Source organism: Cyprinus carpio, chromosome A5 (genome assembly GCF_018340385.1).
Source record: "Cyprinus carpio isolate SPL01 chromosome A5, ASM1834038v1, whole genome shotgun sequence".
Classification (NCBI taxonomy): Eukaryota; Metazoa; Chordata; class Actinopteri; order Cypriniformes; family Cyprinidae; genus Cyprinus; species Cyprinus carpio.
Window position 1 is genome coordinate 21,615,628 of NC_056576.1, and position 26,146 is coordinate 21,641,773.

General features: G+C 36.9%; 1 protein-coding gene across 2 annotated transcripts; it reads left to right on the forward strand.

The window, feature by feature from the left end:
• The first annotated feature begins 16,050 nt into the window (after positions 1-16,050).
• On the forward strand, positions 16,051-19,092 carry LOC122145051 (leucine-rich repeat neuronal protein 4-like). 2 transcript variants are annotated; one of them, XM_042756451.1, is made up of 3 exons: positions 16,054-16,395; positions 17,842-18,568; positions 18,609-19,092. In XM_042756451.1, the coding sequence occupies exon 2, from the start codon at positions 17,850-17,852 to the stop codon at positions 18,555-18,557; it is 708 nt and encodes a 235-aa protein (XP_042612385.1). In that variant the 5' UTR covers positions 16,054-16,395; positions 17,842-17,849; the 3' UTR covers positions 18,558-18,568; positions 18,609-19,092. The 2 variants fall into 2 exon arrangements, with proteins under 2 accessions (XP_042612387.1, XP_042612385.1); XM_042756453.1 differs by having other exon boundaries at positions 16,051-16,395; positions 17,845-18,632.
• The last annotated feature ends 7,054 nt before the right edge of the window (positions 19,093-26,146 follow it).

Consider the following 26,146-nt stretch of genomic DNA (forward strand, 5'->3'; position numbering starts at 1 on the left):
AACACGGATCCCGAAACACTAATGATTAGGTGGAGGGAGGGCGCGTCAGGCCAAAACACAAAAATGACAACATCAAAACATCAGTTGAGGGCTGCAAGTCCACTTTTTAAATGATGGTTTTATCCTGGGCGGACTACTGTTGTCAGTTTATATAAGTATTTGAAAAAACATGATTTTTAATGTGACACCTCAGGGCCATTTTATGATTAATTGAAATAGATTTCTTACATACAGCTCCTTTAAAGGTGATTTTCTCAGTATTTAGATTTTTTTTGCACCCTCAGATTCCAGACTTTCAAATAGCTGTATCTCGGCCAAATATTGTCCTACCCTAATAAACATCAATGGAAAGATTATTTATTCAGCTTTCAGATGATGTATAAATCTCAATTTTGAAAAATCGACACTTAAGAAGTTTTATGGTTTTATTAAAATTATGAATTTTTATGTAATTTTAAAATCATTTTAAGTGACCCTTGTATATCTCTTATTGGCATTTTTTTTCTTTCCAAAATGATGGTTGATCCATTACTGACAGATCAAGGAAAAAATCAGTGCAGAGAAAAAAGTAGAAATGTTCATAGTTCAAACAGATCAGGAGAGTAAGAGAAAAGTAGAAACGTTCATAGTTCAAACAGTTCTTGTCATCTGCTGTCACTGAAGAAGCAAAACGAACTGAAGTGAGAATAGTAATTCTGACCTGGGTGTGTTGACTACACCAGCTTGATACAAACATGTTATGACATATGATATGACAGTTTATATCAGCTGACAACATGATAAAATCTGACATATAAATATTTTTTAGAGCTGAGTTTGATGTATCTGTTCTCCTGAGCACTGTCTATGAAACACACCACAGGTTCTTGCATGTTGAAACTTTATTTATTCACTTATAACAGATACACTGACAAGGCCTTCAGGTGATCCTACAAATCTTGTTTGTTTTTTTCCCTACAAAGCCAAATTCTTTAACTGTAATAAATTAAATGCTTTTTGTATGATTTATGTCCTGAAATAGGCACATTTCTGACACGTGTGTGATGTACAGAAGAAAGTAGCAGCTGTGCTCACCTCAGGCCTGAACTGAACTCCAGATTAATGTGAGATCTGTCTGCGCAGTAGAGGCCTAATAGAGGTGCTTCAGTCCAGCAGTGTGTGAGGCAGAGTTCAGCTGAGTTCAGTGTCTGGCCAAATGCAAACCACTTCAGAAGTGCTTTAGAAAGACGCAAAAGATCTCAAACAAACTGTTACATTTAAATTCATTTTAAATGGCTGCAATCATATTTTTGTTTATTAGAAAATGTTTGATTTATGATTTAACAGATGAAAACTGGGTGACTGGAGTATGATTCAAAATATGACTGAATCAAAAATAGTAAAAAGAGCATTGTAAAATCTTTGAAAAAGAACAGAAATGCGTAAGTGGGGAAAATGAAGAATTATTTACTTGAGCACTTGGCGCTTTTGGTAAAAAAAAAAATCCATTAAAATAAGGCATGAACTGTTAAATTAAGCATTCTGAGTTATTTACACTGTTAACGAGTTGGATTCTCCTGCTAAACATGGCCAAAGTTTAAAGAAAGGAGTTAGATGTATGCAGAGTATTTCTGTGCAACGTACACTCCTTTCATGACATCATGAAGGGTGGAATTCCTTATATGGTCACTTCTCTCAGAAGAGCACGTGCACATCAACCGCGAGAGCAAGAGCAGCCCATCAACGCATCAATACGTTTCAATGGAAGTCGTCGGCAGAGCTGCACAGAACTTGCTCGAGAAGAATGTCTCCAAAGAAGTGTGTTTTCGGTTGTGAGGGAAAGAGAACCTTGTTCAGTTTCCCAAAGAAACCAGGGTTAAGGCCCGTTCACACCAAGGACGATAACTATAAAGATAACGATAAAGATATAGTTCTAAAAATCGTTTTCAGTATTAAAGAACAGCAGCGTCCACACCACAACTATAACGATAAAGACAAAGAAAAACGATATCGTTGGAATCACTTTCAAAACGATTTTTTTTTCCAGCTGATGAACGATAAAAAATTGACAGCCAATCAGAATCCATCCTGTTGTAACGCGCTCGAGAATTTAAAGCGGCAGACGAGCGTGCGCTTAGAATAAACAGAAGATATCGTTCGCTGGTGTGGACGCTAATATCGTTATCTTTATAGTTATCTTTATAGTTATCGTTCTTGGTGTGAACGGGCCTTTAAGGGAATAGTGGATGCAGTTTGCGCACGTATGTTTGTTTGTTCCCATAATTTCATCAATTAATGTTTTACAAACAAGGCCCAGTTCAACGCTGGGTTTGCAGATCTTTTGATAACGAAAGATGGAGCGGTCCCAGCGATTAAAGATCCCGGTTATGAGTCGAAACTGCAGGCGGTGAGTAAAACCACATCAAATTTCTCTGTTTTGTTGGCAGTCGGCGCATAAGTGTTCGCGACTCTTTAGCTCCGCCCACTGCACACCTCAAGGAGTTCGAATCGTAAAGCTGGATTTTTCTTTTATAAATCTTTTATAAAGTTTCTTTTGATGGCTGAATATCCAGCTTCTTTTACTCCTGTCCAACCATAGTGTGGGAATTGTGGATCTGCGGCAGCTCTGTTTCTGGCTGCATCCGAAAACTTAGGCAGGTGACTTGCTGCCTCGCTGCTGTATCAGGCAATGACTTTGCAGGCAGCGTTTTTGCACGAAGGCACATCATGAAAATGATTTTGGACAGGCTTCTGAGGCAGAGTAATGGTTAAATTATCTACAGCAAAATATAGAGAGCTTTAGTGATAACTAAGTGGATATTTAATTACTGCAATATTAATTTCTCACTAGAAATTACATAAAAAGTGGAAAACGTTGATCAAAAACATACATTTACACACAAATTGAGCACCGACCGCAACTTTCAGACGTCATCTTTAATTTTTGGCTTAACTGTCACAGAATGGAACGCACAGGATTGTGGGATATCAAAGGCAGCGAAGGATACATCTATGCTGCCTTCAAAAATCGGCCAGATGAAGGCATCTCAGGAGACAGGAACTGAAGCTAACATTGAATTCGGACGTGCCTTGATGCCTTCCTACCTTGGAATGCGTCCTCTGAAGGCAGCATTTTTCAGGTTTCGGATGCAGCCTCTGTCTTTGATTGGCTGAGGGGGCTGTTGTCATGGTGCCGGCTGCTTAAACTGCCCTGGCCTAGCTGAGCTGGAAGCCATCCTGTCCCTGACAAAATGATTTTAAATTATTCATAGACTAACTGGGCACAGATTGAGGTAGTGTTTGTGACAAGGCCATGCCAGCCTTCAGAGGACTAGGTACAGACAGAGGACTAGGATTAAAATATGATCCAATTTTACCATAGGACTTATAAATAATAATAATTATTACTAACTTGTTACTTGTATATTACTGATTATTAATTTGCAAATTGTACAGTAAGTTTTGTGCATAATATTTTGGCCAAAGATTCTCTGAATATCTCAGTGAAAAAAAAATTAATAATAAAAACTCAAAGTACTCAAACTATTCTATTAATTTGTAATATTAACTAATTCTGAATGTGTTGCATATGAGGAGATAATAGAGTTTTAAAAGCATGTGAAACCCAATAATCAGACACTCACACATTAAATTGTTCAGCACATGTTTCTATATCATTCATTTTGAAAGAATGAAATAAAGATGATTATGAAGGTGAAGTAATATGTAGTGGTGTAATGCTGCCCATTAACAAGTGTGCATCAATGAACTCTCACTGACTTTCCTGCACAATCTTTCAACAGTACTGTCTGTGTTACCATGACTACCATACAGACAGAAAAGTATCAAAAAAGAAGCTGCTCTGTCTCTGTTCTTTTGCAAATGCATTTAACACATTTAGTAGAGAGAGTGCAGAGAGAAAGAAGCACATATTGGCGAAGACCTGAAAGATTAATTTCCATCTCATCTTGGCAGTCCCTGAGGTTTTAGCAGAAGTAAGGACTATATTTTTTGAGAACATAAACTATAAATATAGAGTAATTTTATATTTTATACACCCATATTCTGCCAGTAAACTGAGTTTCATATTTCTGTAGTTAATTTTGTTTGGTTGGTTCCCTCCCGCTCTAATTTGAGAAATGTCTGCTGTGCTGTAATGAGAAAGCTTGGCCCATATTGCATACTGTACAGTAAGTGTGCACTCTAATCAAGGTTACATCATTTGATTTTCTATATTGACTATGGCCTTATTCTGTCAGTTCATCCCATGACAAAGATTTCCTATATATGGTTTTGCTGACTCAATCTAGATTGAATTGAATTTCACTGTTCATTTTCATTGCCATATATCAAAAAGTTGTTCTAGTTCCTAATATATTCGCTATCTTTGAAATGTTTGTGGTCAGTAAGATTTTTTTCTTTCAGCAAAGATGCATTAAATTGATCAAAAGAAGCAGTAAAGACATTTATAATGTTGCAAAAAAAATCTATTTCAAATAAATTCTGTCCTTTTGATCTTGCAGTTCTTTAAAGAATGTAACACTATATTTCACAATGTAAAAAGTATTACTGCTTTAACAGTATTTTAATCAAATCAATGCAGCTTTGATGAGCATAAGAGACTTGTTTAAAAAAGAGACTTGTTTCATTCTCCTACGTGGGTTAAGCATATATTTCACAAATTGTTTCCTTCAGGTGGTGGTGCTATATGTAATACTTATATTTCTATGTGCACCTATTAAATGATGCTTTTATTGGCAGATTAGTTTTCTCCATTAGGATTTTTTTCCAGTAATAAATGCTTGAGAACTCTGTCGTTGGGTGTGTTTTTAGTTGGTCATCCTACTTTCCCAGAAGTCCGGTCTTTCCTTGGGTCTCAGTCTTTGATGTGTTTGCAAGTGGGATGTTGATAATTAGCAGTGCTAATATCTAATTAAATGGGGAGCATAATATTAACCAACCTCCTTACCTAATAACTAAATGCCATCTTGTGACCAAACATGAAACTACATGTTGGTATTCAGAAGAACAGCAGGAGGCACAAGAAGGCAACTAGGCCTCAGCATTAAAATTGGCACGTTAAAATAAATGCCCACACAGCATAATGAGATGACTTCCCAATTTACCACACAGTAAGTGACACCCACTACTACCGTCCCACTTCACTTCCTTCCTCCTCTGTCATTCTTTTGTCTGTATCTTTCTCTCCATTTTTTATGCATCCAATCTGTCACAAACACACATGCTCCTCAACCTCTCACTCCCTCTGTGTCTCTGCCTCTCTCCATCACATCTGGAGGTGATTTAGCTGGAGTGCTGAAAGCAGCTGGAAAGAAAAACAAGCACGCATGTCATGCATCCCACCAGACCTAGGGTGTGTTTGCTGGGAGAATGATATATGTGTGTGTATTTCAGGGTGTAGCTTTTGTGTATATGTGTGTTTTCATCACAGTTTGTGTATTTGAGCTGTATTATGTCTGATTCATAAGTGACGCTGACTAGAAATGGCCATAACTTGGGGCAGCAGTTTCTGAATGACTGCATGTTTAGTTTGTATGAGGGTGTGTTTATGAAATGCCCTGTTGTTTAACACTTTATGGTTTGTGATGTTTGGTTTATGAAGTACATCCTGTCCCCATTACGCAACACTTAATAGTGTTGAACTGGAACAGCGCTGTGTGTCATCAGTCATCAGTCTGAAATAATTTAAGAGTACAGTCTGCCTGTTTCGTTATATTCTTTACTTCTACAAAATAATTCAGTCTCGCACAGAGTGCAGTAGCTATGGTCCGGAAGTAAAACTTTTCGCCATAGGTGAATTGATGGCTAGTTCTGAAAGCTAGCAAGTCTCTGTAAACTTCATAAACTTCACAAGCAGGTCCGTGCACGGGGGGTGGCCTGGTGGCTAGAGCCACTGCCCCTTTGCCCTCATTGGCTGAGGTGCCCCTCTCACCAATCCCCCATCACCCTAGTCTCACGCCCACGGACCGTTGGCTAAACGTCTGATGCATGTTGAACACAAAAGTAGAAACACTTCAGGAGTGTCGAAGTCGTCATCAGATTGGTTGAATTCTACAGGATTTCCGGGAGATGTGCGTGTCACATTCTTTAACGTTCCGCCTGGAAACAAAGATACCATGTCACCAAACCCCCCCACGAAAGAAGAAAGCCATAGTCAGGGGCTGCATTTCCGTATGGCAGAGTATGGCAGTTGCCATACCGTAGACCAGTCAGGTGTGCCCTGAAACTTCATATCTCTATTATATTTTGTAGTTATTATTTTAAATCAGAGGGTTTTACAAACATTTAGCCCATGATAAGCATTAAAAAGAGCTTGTAACTTCACCCCATCTCCATTCAGATTGACGCGCCGCGCACAGCATGGATACAGATCTCCACTTGTTCACAATGCAAGAGCAAATAAATAACTGATGTTTGAATAAGTACAGCGTTTTATTTTTCAAACACTATATCTCTAAAGGCTAAGCTTTTTGTGTGTTTGAAGAGCGGAGAAGTAGGCTATTTGCCATCTAGTTGTAGCCAATATAAGCTACTTTTGTAAAATATCCTTTGCATATAGTGCTTCATCGTTTCTGTTACCATATCATTTTATTTGATTTTAGTTATTCATCGTTTCTGTTACCATATCACAGCCCCCCTCTTGATGAAAGCGTATTATGCAATGCACATTCTGATGGGGTCATTCTACTGACAGCAATACCATTCGCTGTCCAAAAACTCCAGTTGCCTTGAATTACATGTAATGTTAAGTGCAAATATCTGATACAATACCAACACTGACGATGCAGTGTTTAATTATTGAAATGCCCCCCCTTTCCTTTACCCCCGCGCCATAACCCTGCTTTTGTGAAACGCTGCTACTGGCCGTTGTTTACAACTGTGATGACGAGCGCTTATCAGTATCATCTAAACACTGGAGTTTCAAAAGTATGTGAAATATTTTAAAGTTTGCGATATAGAATCTTTCAAATACGTCTGAGAGCTTTACACACCGGTCTGTAATTGTGGCGATATTTCCACGCCCCGAAACGTGACGCTAAGCGAAACGAACTGTGATTGGTTGTTTGACATGTCAATGAAAGCTGCCATGCATTCCAGACCTTCAGCCGTCAGTCTGAAGGTCTGGCTACGCGAGACTACCATCACTCCAGCTCAAAGCTGTTACCGCTCCGCCAAAGATCCACTGATTCCACTAATCCACTAATCCACTCCGTGTTTCCCGCCGCTCCGCAGCGTCACTCAATCTGTGTGCTGCTCTCTGGAGACTGGAGACCACAGTCCACGAAGGTCGGTCATTAACAGGTAGATGCATTATTATCCACGTGGTTGATCCCTTGAATTAGTAATTAGTTGGTAGTTTGTTTGTTTTTGTCGGTAATGACCACTGATCTATAATATAGATCAGTGGTAATGAGTCTCTCTTCTAAAAGTGTTGTACAAAATATCCATGTTCTTAGAATTAGAATGTCTAATCAAATTATTCTACCTGACCAGATCTAATATAGATAACACCACATTTGCTGTTGTTGGCACACTTTGTAGACAATAAAAAAAAAGCCTTCTAAAAAAAGAAGACAGAGAGAGAAAGAGCGAAGGGAGGCTGCTAAAGACAGTTAAACATTACAAACATCAATACAAAGCTCCAGCAAGCCAGCAGGTAAATCAGCATACAGAATATTTAGCAGTATGTCACTTTAATCCTTGTAATTAAGTATATTTCCCATTATAATAACTTGTTTTGATACTAGTAATCTATAACACATTTTATTAAAACCATATTAATAGTAGGCCTATAAATAGTTTAAAAAAGTAGTATAAATGTTATAAATTAGTTATATAATATAGATTTATGTGGTAAAATATTAAATTAAATGTATAATGCTTATAGGGGAGAGTGGGGTAAGATTAGCCCATTTTTACTATTGTGGTCCTCAAGATACGGGAAAATTATGCAGAAGTACAATGAATGTATTTGTCCTATCCAAATGAAAGTATTCCTATCATTTTTAATGATCAGAATGTATCTAAGGGTTGACAAAGGGTTCTAAAAATATGACTTCTTATAAAAAAATTGTTCCCATGGCTCAGTTTGCCCAGGGTTTGGGGTAAGTTGACCCGAGTCGAGTCAGTGGGTAAGATGCACCATCTGACTAAATCTGATTCAAACCCATGTGAAATAAATAATAATTTAAAAAACGAATTTAATAATTTCCTTTTACAGGCAGTCATATTTCTTTTCTTAAAGTTAACTACAACATAAAAACAACCAAATTAAGTTTAAACTTCAATATTTAATTGTTTGCATTTCTGAAACAATATGTGTTACACCAAAGTTGTAGCCTTCCTAAAAACAGACTAAACAGAGAGTTTGTTGGTCATTAGTGACTACAGGTTGAAAGACATTTTTATGTATTTATTTTTATTTGTTTTCATAGCAATATCTGGCAACACTGCCAGAACTTAAACTGATGGTAATCAAAAGAGCCCACAGGCATGTTATTGCTGACAGGATACCACATGTGGTAAGGCAAACGAAAAAAAAAAAACACATCATGATATTTTCTGTCAGAAGCATTATCAATGCTATCAAAACAGTAGCATATAACACTAGTGCAGAGATCTGTAGAACAAGTATGTTACGTCTATGCTATGTCATATTGTAGTTAAATATTCACAAAGTCGTGCCAACAACGTTCATAAGGGCACTAGACAAAGTTATCATCCAGCAATGGTTATTAATGAAAACTATAACAGTAATAGGCCTATGTATTGCTGAATGAATAATAAACAACTGATAAAATTATATACCCCTAACCTAAAGTAATGGTGCAGTGTGATATAATTTAACAATGCTTATTCCTCCAAAACGGAGAAAACATCTTTCACAAACATCTACATATCTGTCTCTTTTAAAGTGTTTAGTGTATATAATGAGTGGTGCTATTATATTTCAATTTAGACCACACTAATCTTCAAACCCTGGCTATGGCCATGGTGCCTTCCATTCCCCAGTGTGTTTCTTCTTTTCACAGTCTGGCAGAAATGATGTGTGGTTCCAAAATACATGGTCACATGACAGTAAGGGTGCTTTCACATCTCTAGTTCGGTTCATTTGGTCCGAACCAAGGGCAAACAATTATACATTGTAGCATTTTTCAGCTTTTTTGGTTCCTTTTCACACCACACTGATTGCTTTGGTCCGAACCAGTTGAATTGGATAGTTTGTAAAAGAAATGGACACAGCGACCCCATTGGAACTCAATTGAGACAAGTGAAGCCCATTTTTAGCGATTTTTAGCACTTCCGTTTCTGACACGCGCAGACTCAAACTAAGCTTGATGACATCAGCAACCTGTCTGACAGATGTAAATCTTCTAGTAGCTGTGCGTGCAAACTGCCATTGTTAATCTTGCCGAGACGGCGAGCTTGAGCGGGGAGTTCTTTGGCGTGAGTGAGCAAGAGTAAGTATTCTGATTAATTATTTTGTATAGTATTAATTTCTCTACTGTGCGACAGAGAGTCGAGTGGTTATGACGCAATCGTTAGCCTATTTTTACAAAAACTGTTTCTACGGGGCCATAATGTAACATAGAAGGTAATGGAGCCCTTTATACATTGTCCTGTATCTTTAGAAATAAATAATGGACAAATGGAGTCTTTAAACGCCTCAGATGTAAAGTTATTCGCTGTCAAAGTGACGCCAAAATGAATGGGAGTCAATGGGATGCTAACGCAAGTGAAGTTCTGCTACAAGATGGCGGCACGCGGCCGACTTCAACTTCCGGTCGACTTCCTTCCCACCTGGTTGAAACGAACCAAAATGCAGTCACATGACAACATCCACATCGCTCATTGGCCATGACGTATTTCCTAAACTGCTTTTCAATTGGTCAGAATTTACGTGCGGGAAAATTCCAACATAAGAGGAAAAGCCAGCAAACAACACAGAGACAACACAACTATGGAGAGACTGCGCGGGCTGGTTTTGTCCCCTGGACTGCGCGGGCATGGTTTTTGTCCCTGGCCATAATCTGTTACATTGTTTGTATACACGACAATATGCAAACACTACATTTCTATAATGAAGCGCTGGGATGCGGCTTTTTGAAAACAACGTTCTCAGAGAAATGCACTGCAAAGGTGGCGAGCGGGCATCGAGGGCTCGTAACTTCACAGCAGGAGGCGTGCATTGGAGCATCCACGAGCTGCCATGCTAAAGTGCAAACTGTCAACAAATACTTCCTCATCCCAATGAATAAGCTTAATGCTGCAGCGCAGCTGACTACGGCAGCTAGTTTAGTCCAAAAATGATTATGTGCATTTGATCAGCTTTTTGTACATTTGAGATCATTTTACTTTGTTTTTTTGCTGAAGTAAAATGGGTCTGCTCGAGGTCGGATCACGTTCTCACCACAAACGAACCGCTCAACCTCTTCAAGCAGGTCTCGGTATGCTTGTTTGGTCCGCATTTGGTGCGCAGCCCGATTTTGTGTGCGATTTACAGTGCATTGCTGCAGACGGGAGGACGAGCGCACGCTTTCACACCTGCCCAAACGAACCGCACCAAAGGGGGAAACGAACTCTGGTACGATTCAACTGAACTAAATGAGGCAGGTGTGAAAGCACCCTAAAAGTGTACAGTTGCCAAGATGCAGGGGGTGGGTCAACTTACCCCACTCTCCCCTACTTCCATTGAAGATGAGACAGACGCAAGCTCAGAGAGTAAGGCAGAGCCCACTCTTATAAAAAAGCATAAAATCACCATAATATATTCACAGATATTTAGGAAACATGTCAAGTTTACATATTTGTTTCTTCGAAAAACAGTGCTAAAGGCAGTTATTCTACTTTGAAAATGTGTCAGAATGCCTGGTTTTGTCTGTGTTATTCCACCCACTGCCAGTTCCACTGCCATGGAAGCCTGCTTTGAAATGAACTTGTAAATGAATTTGGTTTGAATTATTATATTATACCTAAAATGAGTTGGGTTGGATTTAATGTAATGTAATATAAGAGGAGTGTTATATTAAGGATAGGTTAAATCAACTCATCAACTTACAATGTAAGACTCGTCGCCTTCCATTGTCAATTGCGCTCATTCCTGTTACATGCCCTCAATCTGACAACTTGCTGGAGCATCGCGTCTGAGGAGGAGGGGCGGGAGAAACAATATTTTGAATTTGGACTGCAGTGATGCACTTCAACCACCAACTGCCAATATTACATACTGCACCTTTACCTTTTAATACAAAGACTTTTTTTAAATCCTTCCAGAACCAAAACCACTGAAAAGTTGGATGGGTACTGTTGTGATCTATTATGCTGACAGCATCTTGTATTTCAGTTATTGACTGTAGTGAAACTGACTTTAGTTCAGAGGAGTTCAGTTTTAACTGTACTTGTGCAGTGATCATCTTTTTGTTAGGCTGTTTTGTTTTGTACCACCGTTTCACATCAATAGCCTAGCCGGGTTGATTTTGCGATAATGGCAATCCGTTAGCAGGTCATTACATTCTTGTTTCAAGGCCACTTGGCTGGATTGTATTTGCTTAAAAGGCTACATACTTGCTTCAACACAAATAAGAGGATGTGGCTGTGTAACATAATTGCACTAGTGTAACAGAGTCAGTGAATTGAGCAATATAATTCCTGAAAGTTAACCAGACTCTATTAAGGGGCTGGCAGACAGGCTAGTTTCTGCAGGTCAGGTTAGTGCTATTTACTGCTTTTAGTAGACATTTCCTGTCTAGTCATGTAAAAACCACTGGCAATAAAAGATTCACATTTTAACTTCAAAAAAGTTTTCTTGGATTCACCAAAGTGAAATACTTTGCATTAATGCAATGCTGCCATTCTAGCTACAGTACACATTGTAGTTTCACAATTTTAATGCTAACAAAATAGAAAGAAATGTAGGCTAATTGTTTATGACCTCACTATCAACACAGCTGTCTGTGGAGGGACACATATTACATTGTCAACAAGCATTCTCTCATTTAGATTATCATCAAAGAAGCCAAATGCAGAAAGATAGGGAGTGAAAAGAAACTACTGAGGATGATCCAGAATACTAAATAAGACAATCAAACTCTACAGATTCTAACAGCTGCTGTCTGACTGGAACAGGTTTCACCACACCAAACACAAGCTGCACTGAGCAGAAATGATCTAATGTTCTTATCAATGCACTGAGTCTTAAGAGATTTAGTCTGGAGAGGCTAATTATAAAAAACAGACAACCGCCGTGGTTTGACTGGAGTGATAATCAAGAGATATTTCAGTCTGTTTAGTGAGTGCAAAGTGCAAACATGCTGGCACACACACAGCTCACAGACCCAGTTCAGTCAATCTCAATCATGCTTCACTGCTCTTTAAGCACAGACAGAGTAAGGAAAAAAAAAACAGACCTGAAGGAAAAGACTATGAAAATGGTGGATACAGGATTTAGCAATTATGAATTGCTCCTTATAAGCAGGAAGACACAAATTTGAATAGTCTGAGAGTATACGACACATGGCTTTTAACCACTAGGGGTCTGTGAAGGTAGTGCAGGTGCTGCTCACATGGGAAACAGCTTTTCCTCAGATGGCTAATTTGCTGCCAAATATCGGTCCAACGGATGTTTCACCTAAAAATTATTTACTCCCCCTCAAGCCATCCGATGTGTTGTATATGACTTTCTTCTTTCAGACTTACACAATCAGAGATATTCTTTCTAGCTTTATAATGGCAGTGAACGGTGGCCGAGATTTTGAAGCGAAAATAAAGTTCATCCATCCATCATAAAAAGTGCTCCACGTGGCTCCGGGGGTTAATAAAGGCCTTCTGAAGTAAAACAATGAGTTTGTATAAGACAAATATCCATATTTAAAACTATAAACCTTAATCTCTTCTGCTAACTGTTGTACGTGCGTACACAAGAGAGTGGCGTTCCAGCGGATGACGCAGATTTACAGGTGTTCTACGCTTCTGCGTTTGTCATTTCTCACTGGAGCTTACATTATGCCTCCGTCATCCGCTGGATTGCCACTCTCTCTTGAACGCGCATACAGCAGTTAGCGGAACTAGAGATTACGGTTTATAAAGTTTTAAATATGGATTTTTTTTTTTAAACAAATGCATCGATTCACTTCAGAAGGCCTATATGGACCTCCTGGAGACATGTGGAGTACATTTTATGATGGATGGAATAACTTTATTTCACTTCAAAATCTCGGCCACCATTCACTGCCATTATAAAGCTTGGAAGAACCAGGAAATTTTTAAAATTTTTAAATTTAAACTCCAATTGTATTTGTCTGAAAGAAGAAAGTCATATACACAGCTTGTATAGCTTGTCTTCATCCAGACTGCAGCATTTCTAAATGTTAAAAGCAAAAATGTAAAATGTACTCAGCCTTTGGTCATCCAAGATGTAGATGAGTTTGTTTCTCCATCGGAACAGGTTAAACATTAAATCACGTCCCATTACACTGGGTGATGTCAGAATGAGTGTTAATATCATCACACTAATCCACAAGTAATCCCCATGACTCTAGTCCATCAATTTACATCTTGTGAATTGAAAAGCAGTGTGGTTGTAAGAAACAAATCCATCATCAAGGCATTTTAACTTTAAACCTTTGCTTCTGGCCAAAATATGAGTCCATAATCCATAATAACGCTTCCTCCAGCATCCATTCTGATGGCAAACAAGTGATGTAATACTAAATTTCTGTTCCAATGAAGAAACAAACTTATCTACTCATCTTGGATGGCATGAGGGTGAGTAAATTTTCAGCAATTTGTTGTGTTTATTTTTAGGTGAACTTTTTCTTTAATACAGATGTCCTGTATTTGTGCTGTATTCAACTATTTGATATATGCATGTTGTCCTGTAGCCTGCTTGGACAGACAGATGAAGATTGTAGCTCGACCACATGAAAACCAACCATTATTAAAACTGTGTATGTAAACGTACTTATGAGTCATGCAAATTGTGGTACTTTAGTGTGTAATATTTTGACACCCCCCCGCCCCCCGTTAATTCCCTCTTTCCCTAGATGCCCATATGTGCAGCTTTCCCACAGAAAAATATTCCCAAATGATCGATTCTCTTTGTAAAACACGTTCATTATTAAAATCATGTATTTTTAGTATTTATGAAGACTGATCTGTGAATGCAATTAACAGCACTTTCATGTACAAAAATGGAATGAGACTTTGTATTTTACATTGGCATGTCAGTATATACAGTATAAGCTTCGTAATCTGCAGTGTGCCAGCAGCTGAGTAGGGATCAGATTTAGTGTTTTTCTTGTTGTGCATGTGTGGACCTGACTAGTTTTTTCAGAGGGTATAGAGAAGAAAAGGACATGTTTGACTGCAGGGATCCTTGATACTCTGTTTACACATTGTAGTTCTGAGTAAGCTGATTCTCGTCTATCAGTAGGCTTCGTAACAAAACACTGTTGCCCCATCAGATGTTTTTAAATGTACTTCATACTTGTAAGAGACTTGCATCCTGTGATTAAGATTAGTCATAGATGACAGAAGAGATCTCTCAGTTTCCTTACTGTAGTTTGAAAAAGAGGAAAATCCTCTCTTAAAGAATACAAATGGATTTGTAATGTAAATGTCATTACATTTAATACCTCAAAACTCCACTGGAGATTGTGTGTCAATCTCAGAGGAAAATGAACCTAAGAGCAGATGATCTGTTAATGCTCTGTTAAATATTAAATGGAGCACTGTTGTCATATGTACAATTAAATGACATAGAAATTAACGTGTGTTTTTACCTACAGGCACTTATGTTTAATAAAACGTTAACATGTGATGGTCACAAAACCGTCTTGGAAACCATCTTTACCCTTTCCCTGACTCAGATCTTAAAGCATTTAAATCATCATTCAAATCAGAATTGTTACTTTTTGTTATTAAAAATATATATTTTTTTTCTTTTTATCTTTTCAACACGTATGCTCTTCTGTCTCATCCGTGCCACAAGGATGCACTGTTTTATTTCAAATCAAAGCTAAATACACATAAGAACAGTGCATCCTTGTTGTGCGGATGACACAGAAGAGCATACACAGCATACAGTTATATGGAGAGACACAGAAGAGACTGTTGACAAAGGAATTATTGAATAAATTTGTTTTCTTCGGTTACAAAAAGTGTTCTCGTCGCTTCATATAACCCAGATTGCACGTCTGATGGCAGATGGACTATTCTGACGACAACTTTCATACCTTTTATGGACCTAGACACTGTTATTTATTTGGCAGTCTATTGGACAGTCTCAAGCCTCCAGGTTTTCATCCAAAATATCTGAAATTGTGTTCCGAAGACGAACGGAGCTTTTAAGGGGTTGGAACGACATGGGGGTAAGTGATTAATGACTAAATTTTCATTTTGGGGTGGTGTATCCCTTTAAGGACTGTCTGTCTGAAGTCAGTCTGTCTGCTGAACCTTTTTCGCAATTAAGACTATGACTCAACACCAAAAAAGTATATTATGGCGAAATGACTTTGACCACAGTGCTGTATGACAGTGTTTCTAAGTGTTCATACGTGTGTAAGTGTTAAGGCTGGTGCACGGAAGTGACTGTGCGTAAATTTCTGAATGATGATGTGAACTACGACTCTTTCTGTCATTCAGAGTACGGGAAAATCAGACTTCCCTCTGAGGTCAGAGCAGCTGCAACAAAACCAATCTCATACGCACACACAAACACACACCTGTTTCCGGGATACAGTAAATCTTTTCAGTGGAACACCAAATCCACAATTCTAGTTAATATAAACTGAGATTTTCATTTGAATGAATATCATGTGAATCTTTACACTGAAGCATAAATCATATGCTGACAAGCAGTCTCCAAATCTCTCCGTGAAATAAAGACCCTCTTGTTCACTATCATACCTGCATGCCACAGGAAGATTATGACTGTGCTGTGTTCAGTGTAAGTGGATGTTTACCAAAAACATGTTTTCTGCTGCTGTAGGACCATAAGAATGTGTTTCCAGCAGATAAACTGAAGTGCAGTTTGTTTATAAAAGACAATTTCTGTCCATTAATAAAAGTCAGTGAGTTGCTCAACATGAACATGAACAGACATGAACGTCAGGTTTCTGAACTGCTCATGAAGCTGTAATAGCTGTGATTCATTAGAGGCATGTGCATGTATTCCACACACATGCTCTTGACCAGAAAGCCTATTAAATGAGAAAAGGTGGAGCGATGAGAGAAAGAGGGAGAGAGGGGGACGGGGTTAGGAAGAAAAAGGAGGTGATTGTTTGGGGAGTTAGAGAGAGTGTTGCTGTTGCAAGGGAATGAGAGCAAAGGAAAGAGCATACCAGAGAAATATTTTAAGATTGTTAGATAATACTTCCTGGACTATCGATTAAATAGGTAAGAATTGAGAGTTTTTCATTTTTATTCATATCTTTGTTTGAGTTCTGTATTTAATACACTAATCTTACAACTTATGAACTTACAACTCTCCAAATAATCAAGAGACAGCAAACAACAGACAGGCTAAATACAAAAGCTTTTTACTTACTTATCAAAACACTAAAAAAACCTGCATTCCTTTATCACATAGCTGTGTGGTGTTTTTCTCTCCAAAACTCTTACCACTGACTGGTTTTAAATGAAGTTTATCCATGCCAAAGAATGTTAATCAATATTTTAACCAAGGGTGGTTGACACTGCACACACACACTCTCACACACTCACGTTGTGTGGAAGCTTGCTAACTGGTGTGTTTTGCAATAGAGTGATTTGGACGACTGGAATGTTTGTATTCACTTTGCTAAATGTAAATTGTTTCCTGGAGATAATCAGCTCTGAAGTTCTAGAATGTTACTTGAGAAATATGAAGCAGGTTCTGAAGTTCCACTGACTTGTTACTTATCATTCATTCCTTAGCCAGCTCAGTGGTGATTTTTCGTTCTGTTTTTTTCAATTCAGGAAATTCTGCTTGATCCCTAAAAGTACTTGATGCAAACTAATATAGTCAGGTTGACGTGTAGTCACCTGTTGTAGTATCAGAATGTGCAGCTATCATTGATTCAAACTGCTGGTATCTGTAACAGGGTCATTTAAAGTATGATCTTTACTGATTGAACAAAGGCCTTCACCTAAAATGCTAATATAGACACACAAAGCACTGTAACAAGTGGTAACAGGCACTTGTTACACTAAGGAGTTATTTCTGCTTGATTTGAATTTTAAAAATGTATTTTGTTGGTGTAACCTAATGCAATCAGGTTGATTCAGTGATCATATTTTTCACTTACATTTTTTATTTAATTTAGATGTTACCACATGAAGTAGTTTTTATGTTGCCTGAAAAAAATAACATGTTGCATTAATTAGATTTGATTTGGATTAAAGTGTGTGCCAAATGCATAATTTGCATGTCAATTTGAAATGCAGTGTTTCAATCTTTTACATTTTTATATAACATATTTTAAAAAGTGTTAACATTAAGCTAAATTTTATTCAGCCAAAATAATATATATTTGACTGTACACCCATAAGTCAAGAATGGCTAATAAAATTTGTTGATAAGATCTGTTAAATGTTTTTCAAGCACCCAAGTAATGAGTCATGAATCATTTGATTTGAATCTGAAGTTACATTGTATTCCATGAAAAAAAGCATTTAGCACATTAATAAAAACTGATGCAGTCAGAAAATATTTTACTGAACCTTCATGAACTGTAGATCATAAATCAAGAACTGTTAATGAAATCAGTTAAAGATAATTGAATGATTGATCTATTTCATCCACCCTGAGGAATGAGTTGACTCCTCTGACCTGAAGCTCCATTCATATTGATATTTTTTTAGCAGGAGTCATGTTGGGGTGTGGATGTCCTGTCATCCTTCTCCTCCTCATCAAATTTCTGGACCTCTCCTTTGTGTCATCAGCATCATCATCATCTCCGAATGCCACTCGACCCCGTTCCCCCCCCTCGATTGATTACTATGAGGACTTCACCATTGAGCCTCCAGGCCCATCCACCACTTACTCCGAAGGGTCAAAAAACAATTGCAAATATGACCTGTGTGTGGAGCATCAGCAAACCTGCAAGGAGCTTGAAAAAGCCACAGGCTGCCGCTGCCCGGGGTTGAGCAGTGCTTACACTCCCCCAAGTCCACCGCGCCTCTTGGGACTGATTCAACAGGATGGCAGAGGGGTTGTGGTGCACTGGTGTGCTCCCACCTCCGTTGTCACCCACTACATTGTCTGGGTGAGAGGGAATGGAAAAGTGATGGATAGGAATATACAGGTGGAGGAAAGAAAGAGGACGGCAGTATTGGAGGACGTTGAGGCTGGTGCGTATGTATGTGTAGAAGCGGTAAATAAAGGAGGCGGCAGTGAAAAGGATAAGTCGTGTGCCACATTTGAACCACAAAATTCAGAATCTGGACTTGCGCTGAAGCTGGGCATTATTGGGGGTGTGGTGGGACTCATACTGCTGTTGATTCTGGCCCTGCTACTGTGGAGACACAAAACACGGCAGATAACCACTGCACGGACTGAGACTGAGGGAGTTCTGTAACGTGTGTGTGAGTGTGTGTGTGTGTGTGTGTGTGTGTGTGTGTGTGTGTGTGTGTGTGTGTGTGTGTGTGTGTGTGTGTGTGGCCAAAAAAATGCACTTGATATGAATCGTGGGATTAAATGAATGACTGTGGACTACTGTGGGCATGCTGGATAGAGAGAGTGTATGGATGACAGTGAAAATGAACAGATTAAGAGGCGCAGGGAAGGGGGATGACTCCGCACATTCTTCTCATTTGCTCGTCAGTGTCTAACAGTGTGATTTAGGACAGATACATATTGCATACTGCTGGTGTGCTGACCAGCTGTGATCAGGATTTGATTGGATCAAATGATTTATACACATTTTAGGTCATTTTGTTAAGATAGAGATTGCTAAGAAAATCTATGGATATATGTGTAAATATGGATTTTACAAGATTGAAGACTTTTGTATTTTTTGCTAGTTTTATTTCCTGGTAAAACAAAATGTTACCGTACCATACCACAGTGGTTCTCAACTCACATTCTCAAGCACATTTTGAATGTCTCCCTTATTTATCGCACCTGATTCAGATCATCAGCTCATTAGGAGAGAGATCCATGAACTGAACTGAGTGTGTCAGATTCAGAAACATTCAAAATGTGCAGAGCAGCGGGTCCCGAGGCCTGGAGTTGAGAACCACTGCCATACCATATGTTCCCAAATCATAGATGTGTCAAGACATAGTACTGAATATATTCTTATATCATGTGTTTACCATATACAAAAATCTACATTTAAATCTGAACAGCTCAAATCATTATATTTTATTATAGTTTTTAGGGACAGTCACCTGAAACATAAATGGCATGTGACTACTCACTCTAAACACACAGTAAAATGATGTCATGATGACAATATCGACTTCTTGTTGACCGCACAAGAACATGCACTGTCCCAAACCATTAGCAACTATCCTGAGCTATGACATCACAGGCAGGGAAAATTATGTCCATTTCACACTTTTAAGAGCTGTCTATAGTAGATGCTTTACCAGGCACTGGTACTATAATAAAATGAAACTTATTAAATATTTATATTTAATTTATATATATATATACAGTACAGGTCAAAAGTTTGGAAACATTACTATTTTTAATGTTTTTGAAAGAAGTTTCTTCTGCTCATCAAGCCTGCATTTATTTGATCAAAAATACAGAAAAAAATTGTAATATTGTGATATATTATTACAATTTAAAATAATTGTTTTTAAATTTATTATACTTTAAATTATCATTTATTTCTGTGAAGCAAAGCTGAATTTTCTAGGATCATTATCACATGATCCTTTAGATATCATTCTAATATGATGATTCATTATCAAAGTTGGAAACAGTTCTGCTGCTTAATATTTTTTCAGAACATGTGATACTTTTTTAGGATACTTTGATGAATAAAAAGTAAAAAAAAAAAAAAAAAAAAAAGAAGCTATGTTTTTAAAAATAAATATAAAATACACTACTGGTCAGTAATTTGGGGTCAGTAATTTTTTTTTATTTTATTTTTTTTTAAAATCAATACTTTTATTCAGCAAGGATGTGTTAAATTGATAAAAAAAAGTGATAGTAAAGAAAATATATTATTAGAATATAGATTATTAGAATTTTTTTTTTTTTTTTTAATAAATGCAAGTTCTTTTTAACCTTTTATTCATCAAATATATTAGACAGCAGAACTGTTTCCAACACTCATAATAAATCAGAATATTAGAATGATTTCTAAATGATCATGTGATAGACTGGATGTTACATGTGACACTGAAGGCTGGAGTAATGATGCTGAAAATTCAGCTTTGCATCACAGGAATAAATTATTTTTTTAAAGTATATTCAAATAGAAAACTATTATTTTAAGTTGTAATAATATTTCACAATATTACTGTTTTTTCTGTATTTTTGATCAAATAAATGAAGGCTTGATGAGCAGAAGAGACTTCTTTCAAAAACATTAAAAATAGTAATGTTTCCAAACTTTTGACCTATTTCTTGCAAAAAAAAAATCTGTAGTCAGAATATATGGCTAATTTTAAATAGCTGTCAATCAATCTTCCTTCTTTCCTTCCTTCCTTGGCAAACCTGGCACCATGCATTAGTAAACTAAACGAACAACATTAAATGCATCAAACAATTAACAAAACATCTAGCCCCTAAGCTCCTACATGTGCAAAAGCAAGTGAATGTGTCTGAAGACTTAAAATGACCAAGTGTACAACTTCTAATCTCAAGAGGCAGATTAATCCAAAAACGAGGAGAAAGTCTGACATAGGCTATATTGAGGAGCTAGGCCATTCAGAATCTTAAAAACAAATAAGAAAACCTTAAACCTCACCCTATAACAAACTGAGACCAAAGAGGCCTGCGCTGGAAAAACAACCTGTTTTATAGTCACATTCAGAAGCCTAGTTTCTGCATTTTTTTTTTTATAATACATAGCAGTCTTTTAGTTAGTTTTTTTTTTTTTTTTTTTTTTTTTTGATGGTAATGCAACTCCGATCTACCTAAATGCGTTTATGTTTGCGCAAATCATTTTACTCCAGACTAAGGCAGGTTTTGTTAATCTCAAGAGTTAAAACTCAAGGATATATCAGTACCCACTGTTCATGATTAGGGCTGAACCATTAATTGCATTTGCGATAGTATTGCGATATGAAAAAACGCGATTTTTTAATGGCAGAGGCTGCGATTACAATCGGTCACGAGACACGCGAGAGTAAACAGATGTGTTCGACTGAACTTGAAAATCGATCAGTCTATGACATCAAAGTACGGTGAGAGAAAGCATAAGGAGACGTCCGCTTTCTTATGGTTCTCACAGTACTTTGATGACACACACCGATCGGTCTGATCAGCGCTGCTTCAAGTCGCACACAAGCAGAGGAAGCATCAAGTTGGCACGCTACAGTGTTGCCAAGCCCGCGGTTTGTAGAACCCCTCCATAAAACGTGTATTTTACCCCCTGGAATAACGGTGGATCCCCCTCGAAACACGATTGGGCTAGTTTTGTGAAAACCTGGCAACCCTGGCACGCTACACGCAGAAATGTTTGAAAGCGTATATAATAAACGTACTTCAAAACGGCTCATTGAAATTACTCAAGCAGTAACAGTGTTACGGTGCATTTCATTAATGGAGACTTCGACCTTTAAAAATATATATGTAATAAGTTAATGTATATGTTCTTATTTATTTATTTAAAGTCTTTCTGAAGCAGTGGTTCTCAAACTGTGTGGCGCACGGGCCATCAGCAGAAAAAGAAAAGAAATAAAACCGTAAACAGCCAAAGGAGTCGGACGTAACTTAGAATGGGAGATGGATCGGTTTGTGAAAGGAAAGAGAAAGCCATAAATGATGTCGCACAGACCCAGGCAGATCTGGTCATTCAAAAGCTAAATGCAGAAAATATGACGCGGCATATCTTGCTCTCGGCTTCACTCACGGTGTCTTTACCGGGCGCTGCAGGTGTCGCACTACAGTCACGCTATCTGCGCTTCAAGTTCATTGCGCGTCTACTCGACGGTGCGGGGTAGATTAAGGTGCGAGCGTGTTCAATGCGCTACAGTCTTCTTAAGTAAATCCTCCTTCGGTTGTTATATTTATTCGTATTCATATTCACGGCCTTCTATTTAAGTTTTCACCATTTATTTTATTATAATTATGTGTTTTTATTTATGTATTTTTGCGTTCAAAGCTGTATACTTTTTCCTTTTATTATGTGGAATTTGGATTATGTTTTGTGCAACTGTCTTTTTATTTACAGTTACATTATTCTAGATCAGTTGGATCCATGGATTTTTTTTTTTTTAAGAATGACGGAATTCATTCACGTTTTAAGTGTTATAAGTGCATGTTATCATTCAATGTGTACCTGCTGTTGTACTGTGTATCCTGCTTGTGTGGAGAAAATCAACATAAAGTGAGAGGGGGGGAATTATTAAAAAGGACAAAACCAAACTGTTTTCATGTCATTTCACTGTTTCATTATTTAATGCATGATAAAATAAAGAACAAAATAAACAAAAATAAAAAAAATCTAATTGTTTTTGTTGTACATGTCCATACATACCACTGTGGTGATTTTCATATTATTTTACTGTATCATTCTTTAATAATTGCATGCCAAAATCATGGAAAATGCCTGCTTTTTCACTATACAGTCATATTTGAAAATTCATAATAAATCAAAATCAAATTGTTTTTTTTTTTCATATTCCACCAGTCTCTTGTTCTACAGTTCCTATGTAACACTGTGGTGATTTCATTTCATATCATTTTACTCTATCATTATTTAATAATTGCATGCCAAAAACATGAAAAATGCCATATTTCTCACTACACTCAAATTTTGAAAATTCATAAAAAATTAAAATCAAACTGTTTTCTGCAAACTCCACAAGACTCTTGTTCTACATTTCCCCAAGTACCAGTGTTGTGATTTTCAAATAATTTTATACTGTATCATTCTTTAATAATTGCATGCCAAAATCATGGAAAATTCTAGCTTTTTCCATATACAGTCATATTTGAAAATACATATAAAAACAAAATCAAATTGTTTTCTGCAAACTCCACCAGACTCTTGTTCTACATGACACCAAGTACCACGGTGGTCATTTTCATATCATTTTACTAGGCTATATCATTCTTTAATAATTGCATGCCAAAATCATGAAAAATGCAATCTTTCTCACTATACACACATATTTGAAAATTCATTAAGAATTAAAATCAAATTGTTTTCTGCAAACTCCACCAGACTCTTGTTCTACATGTCCCCAAGTACCAGTGTGGCCATTTACATATCATTTTACTGTATCATTATTTAATAATCGCATGCCGAAATCATGAAAAATGCTATCTTTTTCACTATTCACTCATTTGAAAATTCATAAAAAATTTAAATCAAATTGTTTTCTGCAAACTCCACTAGACTCTTATTCTACATCTCCCCAGGTAAGACTGTGGTGATTGTCATCTTACTTTACAGTATATTTATTTAACAATAGATTACCAAATCATGACCAATGATATCTCCTTCCTCATTGTAAATGCATTTTAAAAATCCATTAAAAGGTAAAATCTAATTGTTTTCTGCAAACTCCACCAGTTTCTTTTTCTACATCTCCTCAGGTACCAGTGTGGGGATTGTCATCTTACTTTACTGTATAATTTTTTAATAATTACTTACCAAAGTCCTGACCGATGCTATTGACTTTGCTATATCCACATACAAACAAACCTGTAGACTTTTATTTACTTTTGGCTGGCTTTGGGATAACCATGAGGTTTGCATATTGACTGTGTATTTGACGTTATGTTTGGCTTAATGAAGGTTTTGGTCATTCTCATCCTGCCTTGTGTGTGTGGTTTCTCTGTCTTGACCCACAACATGAACATTTCATAACTTACAGGTGAATGACTACAAATATTTATATGTTAATTTGAATAAACATTTGTGTAGCCTATTCCAATTTAATATTTTATCTGGTCTCCCAGATACAACTTTCAGTGATGTGATGTACTTTAAAATGTCCATATAACTTTACTTTTCCATTATCACTAATCTTATGCTATTGTAACTATCCAGCAAGATCATTACGGTCACAAAGGTATTACTGTTAGTATAGTGGTTATAGGAGGAAAGCCTTTGTGTTGCCTTAGTGGACAGCATAAATCCCACAATAATAAATAAATAACAGAGAGAATAATAATAACAGTTATTCTCTCTATGCTATTTATAATGTTTAAAGTGATGCAGGTGTTTTTTCCCTGTAGGTTTTTTAAATTAAAAAAACATTAATTTTTCATAATGTTTATTGAAATTATTTGGAGCACCAAAAAAGTTTGAGAACCACTGGTCTTAAGTTAACAGACAGTGTTTAAAAAGTGCAGTCCACATGTTTACATATGTTTATTACAGTGACTTTGAATTACCTAAAGTAGTGTGGTAAAGCAACAGACTTGTTTTTATATTTCTGCAATCTGCTTTAGCTTGTGTGATTTGTATATTAATGTTTACACCAGTCTTATTTGTCAATGCTTTATGTTGTCATAATTAGGCCTATTACATGCTTACAAGGTTGTAAGTTCAACAAATCAGTCAGTATAGCTACTGCTGGGATTGTAGTTGTTTAATAAAACTGTCATTCATATCAACTCATGCATCACCTATAATTTCATCGTAACATAGGCCTGGCCTATAGAACAGAACGTTTGTGTTTAATCTGTCTAATCTTGTATTGGTCATACTATACAATGATACTATACAATCGTCTTTGAATAATAGGTACAGAACATAAAGAGCTTTAAAAAATAATTGCATATTAAATCGCAATCGCAATAAGATTATTTTCCAAAATCGTCCAAACCTATTCATGATCCAGCTGTGCCATCAGAAGACGTAAGTCTCACATTTTAAATGTTTTATGATTATTTGCAAATCGCCTTTCCTCTTCCACATAAGATAGGGGCGGGGTGAGCAGAGCTCATTAGCATTTGATTTAAAGAGACATGCACTGAAACCTGTCGCTGTGAACAGAGCAAGAGGCAGTATTAACTTTAAGTGACATGGCATCTGAAGCACGGAAGCCATTGGCACATGTCACTTTGCTCAGTGGCACATCCGGTGACACTTTCGGTTTTCACTGACATGTGTCAGTGGAGAGTGGCATTTGCCACTGAGGGGTCAGCAGCCTTTTCGGCATGACATGCCATTTTAAATTTTTCTGGTTAACCACTGTGCCAAAACCCATCCCACCCCCACCCCCCACCTTTTTTTAAAGAATTCTCAATTATACAGAATGCATTGACTCTTTGTACAGTACATTCACATTTTTAAATAATACGATAAAAAAAAACAATAGGCCTATTTGATTTTCATGCAAATAGTTTCTGATGATTTTTTCATAAATTGTTTTTTAAACTTTCAAAGTTTCTTGAATAAAAGATATACAGTATGACCGTACTGAACATCACTGTATGTGTGTGTGTGTGTGTGTGTGTGTGTGTGTGTGTGTGTGTGTGTGTGTGTGTGTGACAAGGCCAATGCATTAAAACCGTTCAGTTTGATCACCGTTCTACGCACACACACACACACACATACACACCACTGGCACACAGATCTTATGAGATCGCGCTGCGCAAAAAGTAACATTCAGACTGTTTTTAAGTAACTAAACTCAGCTTCATATATTGTTTGTAGAGAGAGACAGACGTGCCGTAGGTTGCCGACCCCAGACATAGACACACGCACTTAACGACAGAACGATATTTAATTGATGATACGTGTCTGTTAAACATAGGATGTATTACATGTTACTTTGAACAACAACTTAGGCTTCTTAATGTGTTAAATATTAGTCTTCTGCCTGAATGTTTGGCCAATAGCCTACTTCAGTAAAAAATAAAAAATAAAAAAAATCACATTGTTATAAAATGGTTTCATTTCTTATTGCATAATTCTTTCAAAAAAAAAAAAAAAAAAAAAAAAAATATATATATATATATATATATATATATATATATATATATATATATATATATATATATATATATATATATATATATATATAT

Excerpts from the sequence above, each read along its gene's own strand:
- LOC122145051 (XM_042756453.1), top strand. The coding sequence starts at position 17,850 with ATGTTGGGGTGTGGATGTCCTGTCATCCTTCTCCTCCTCATCAAATTT.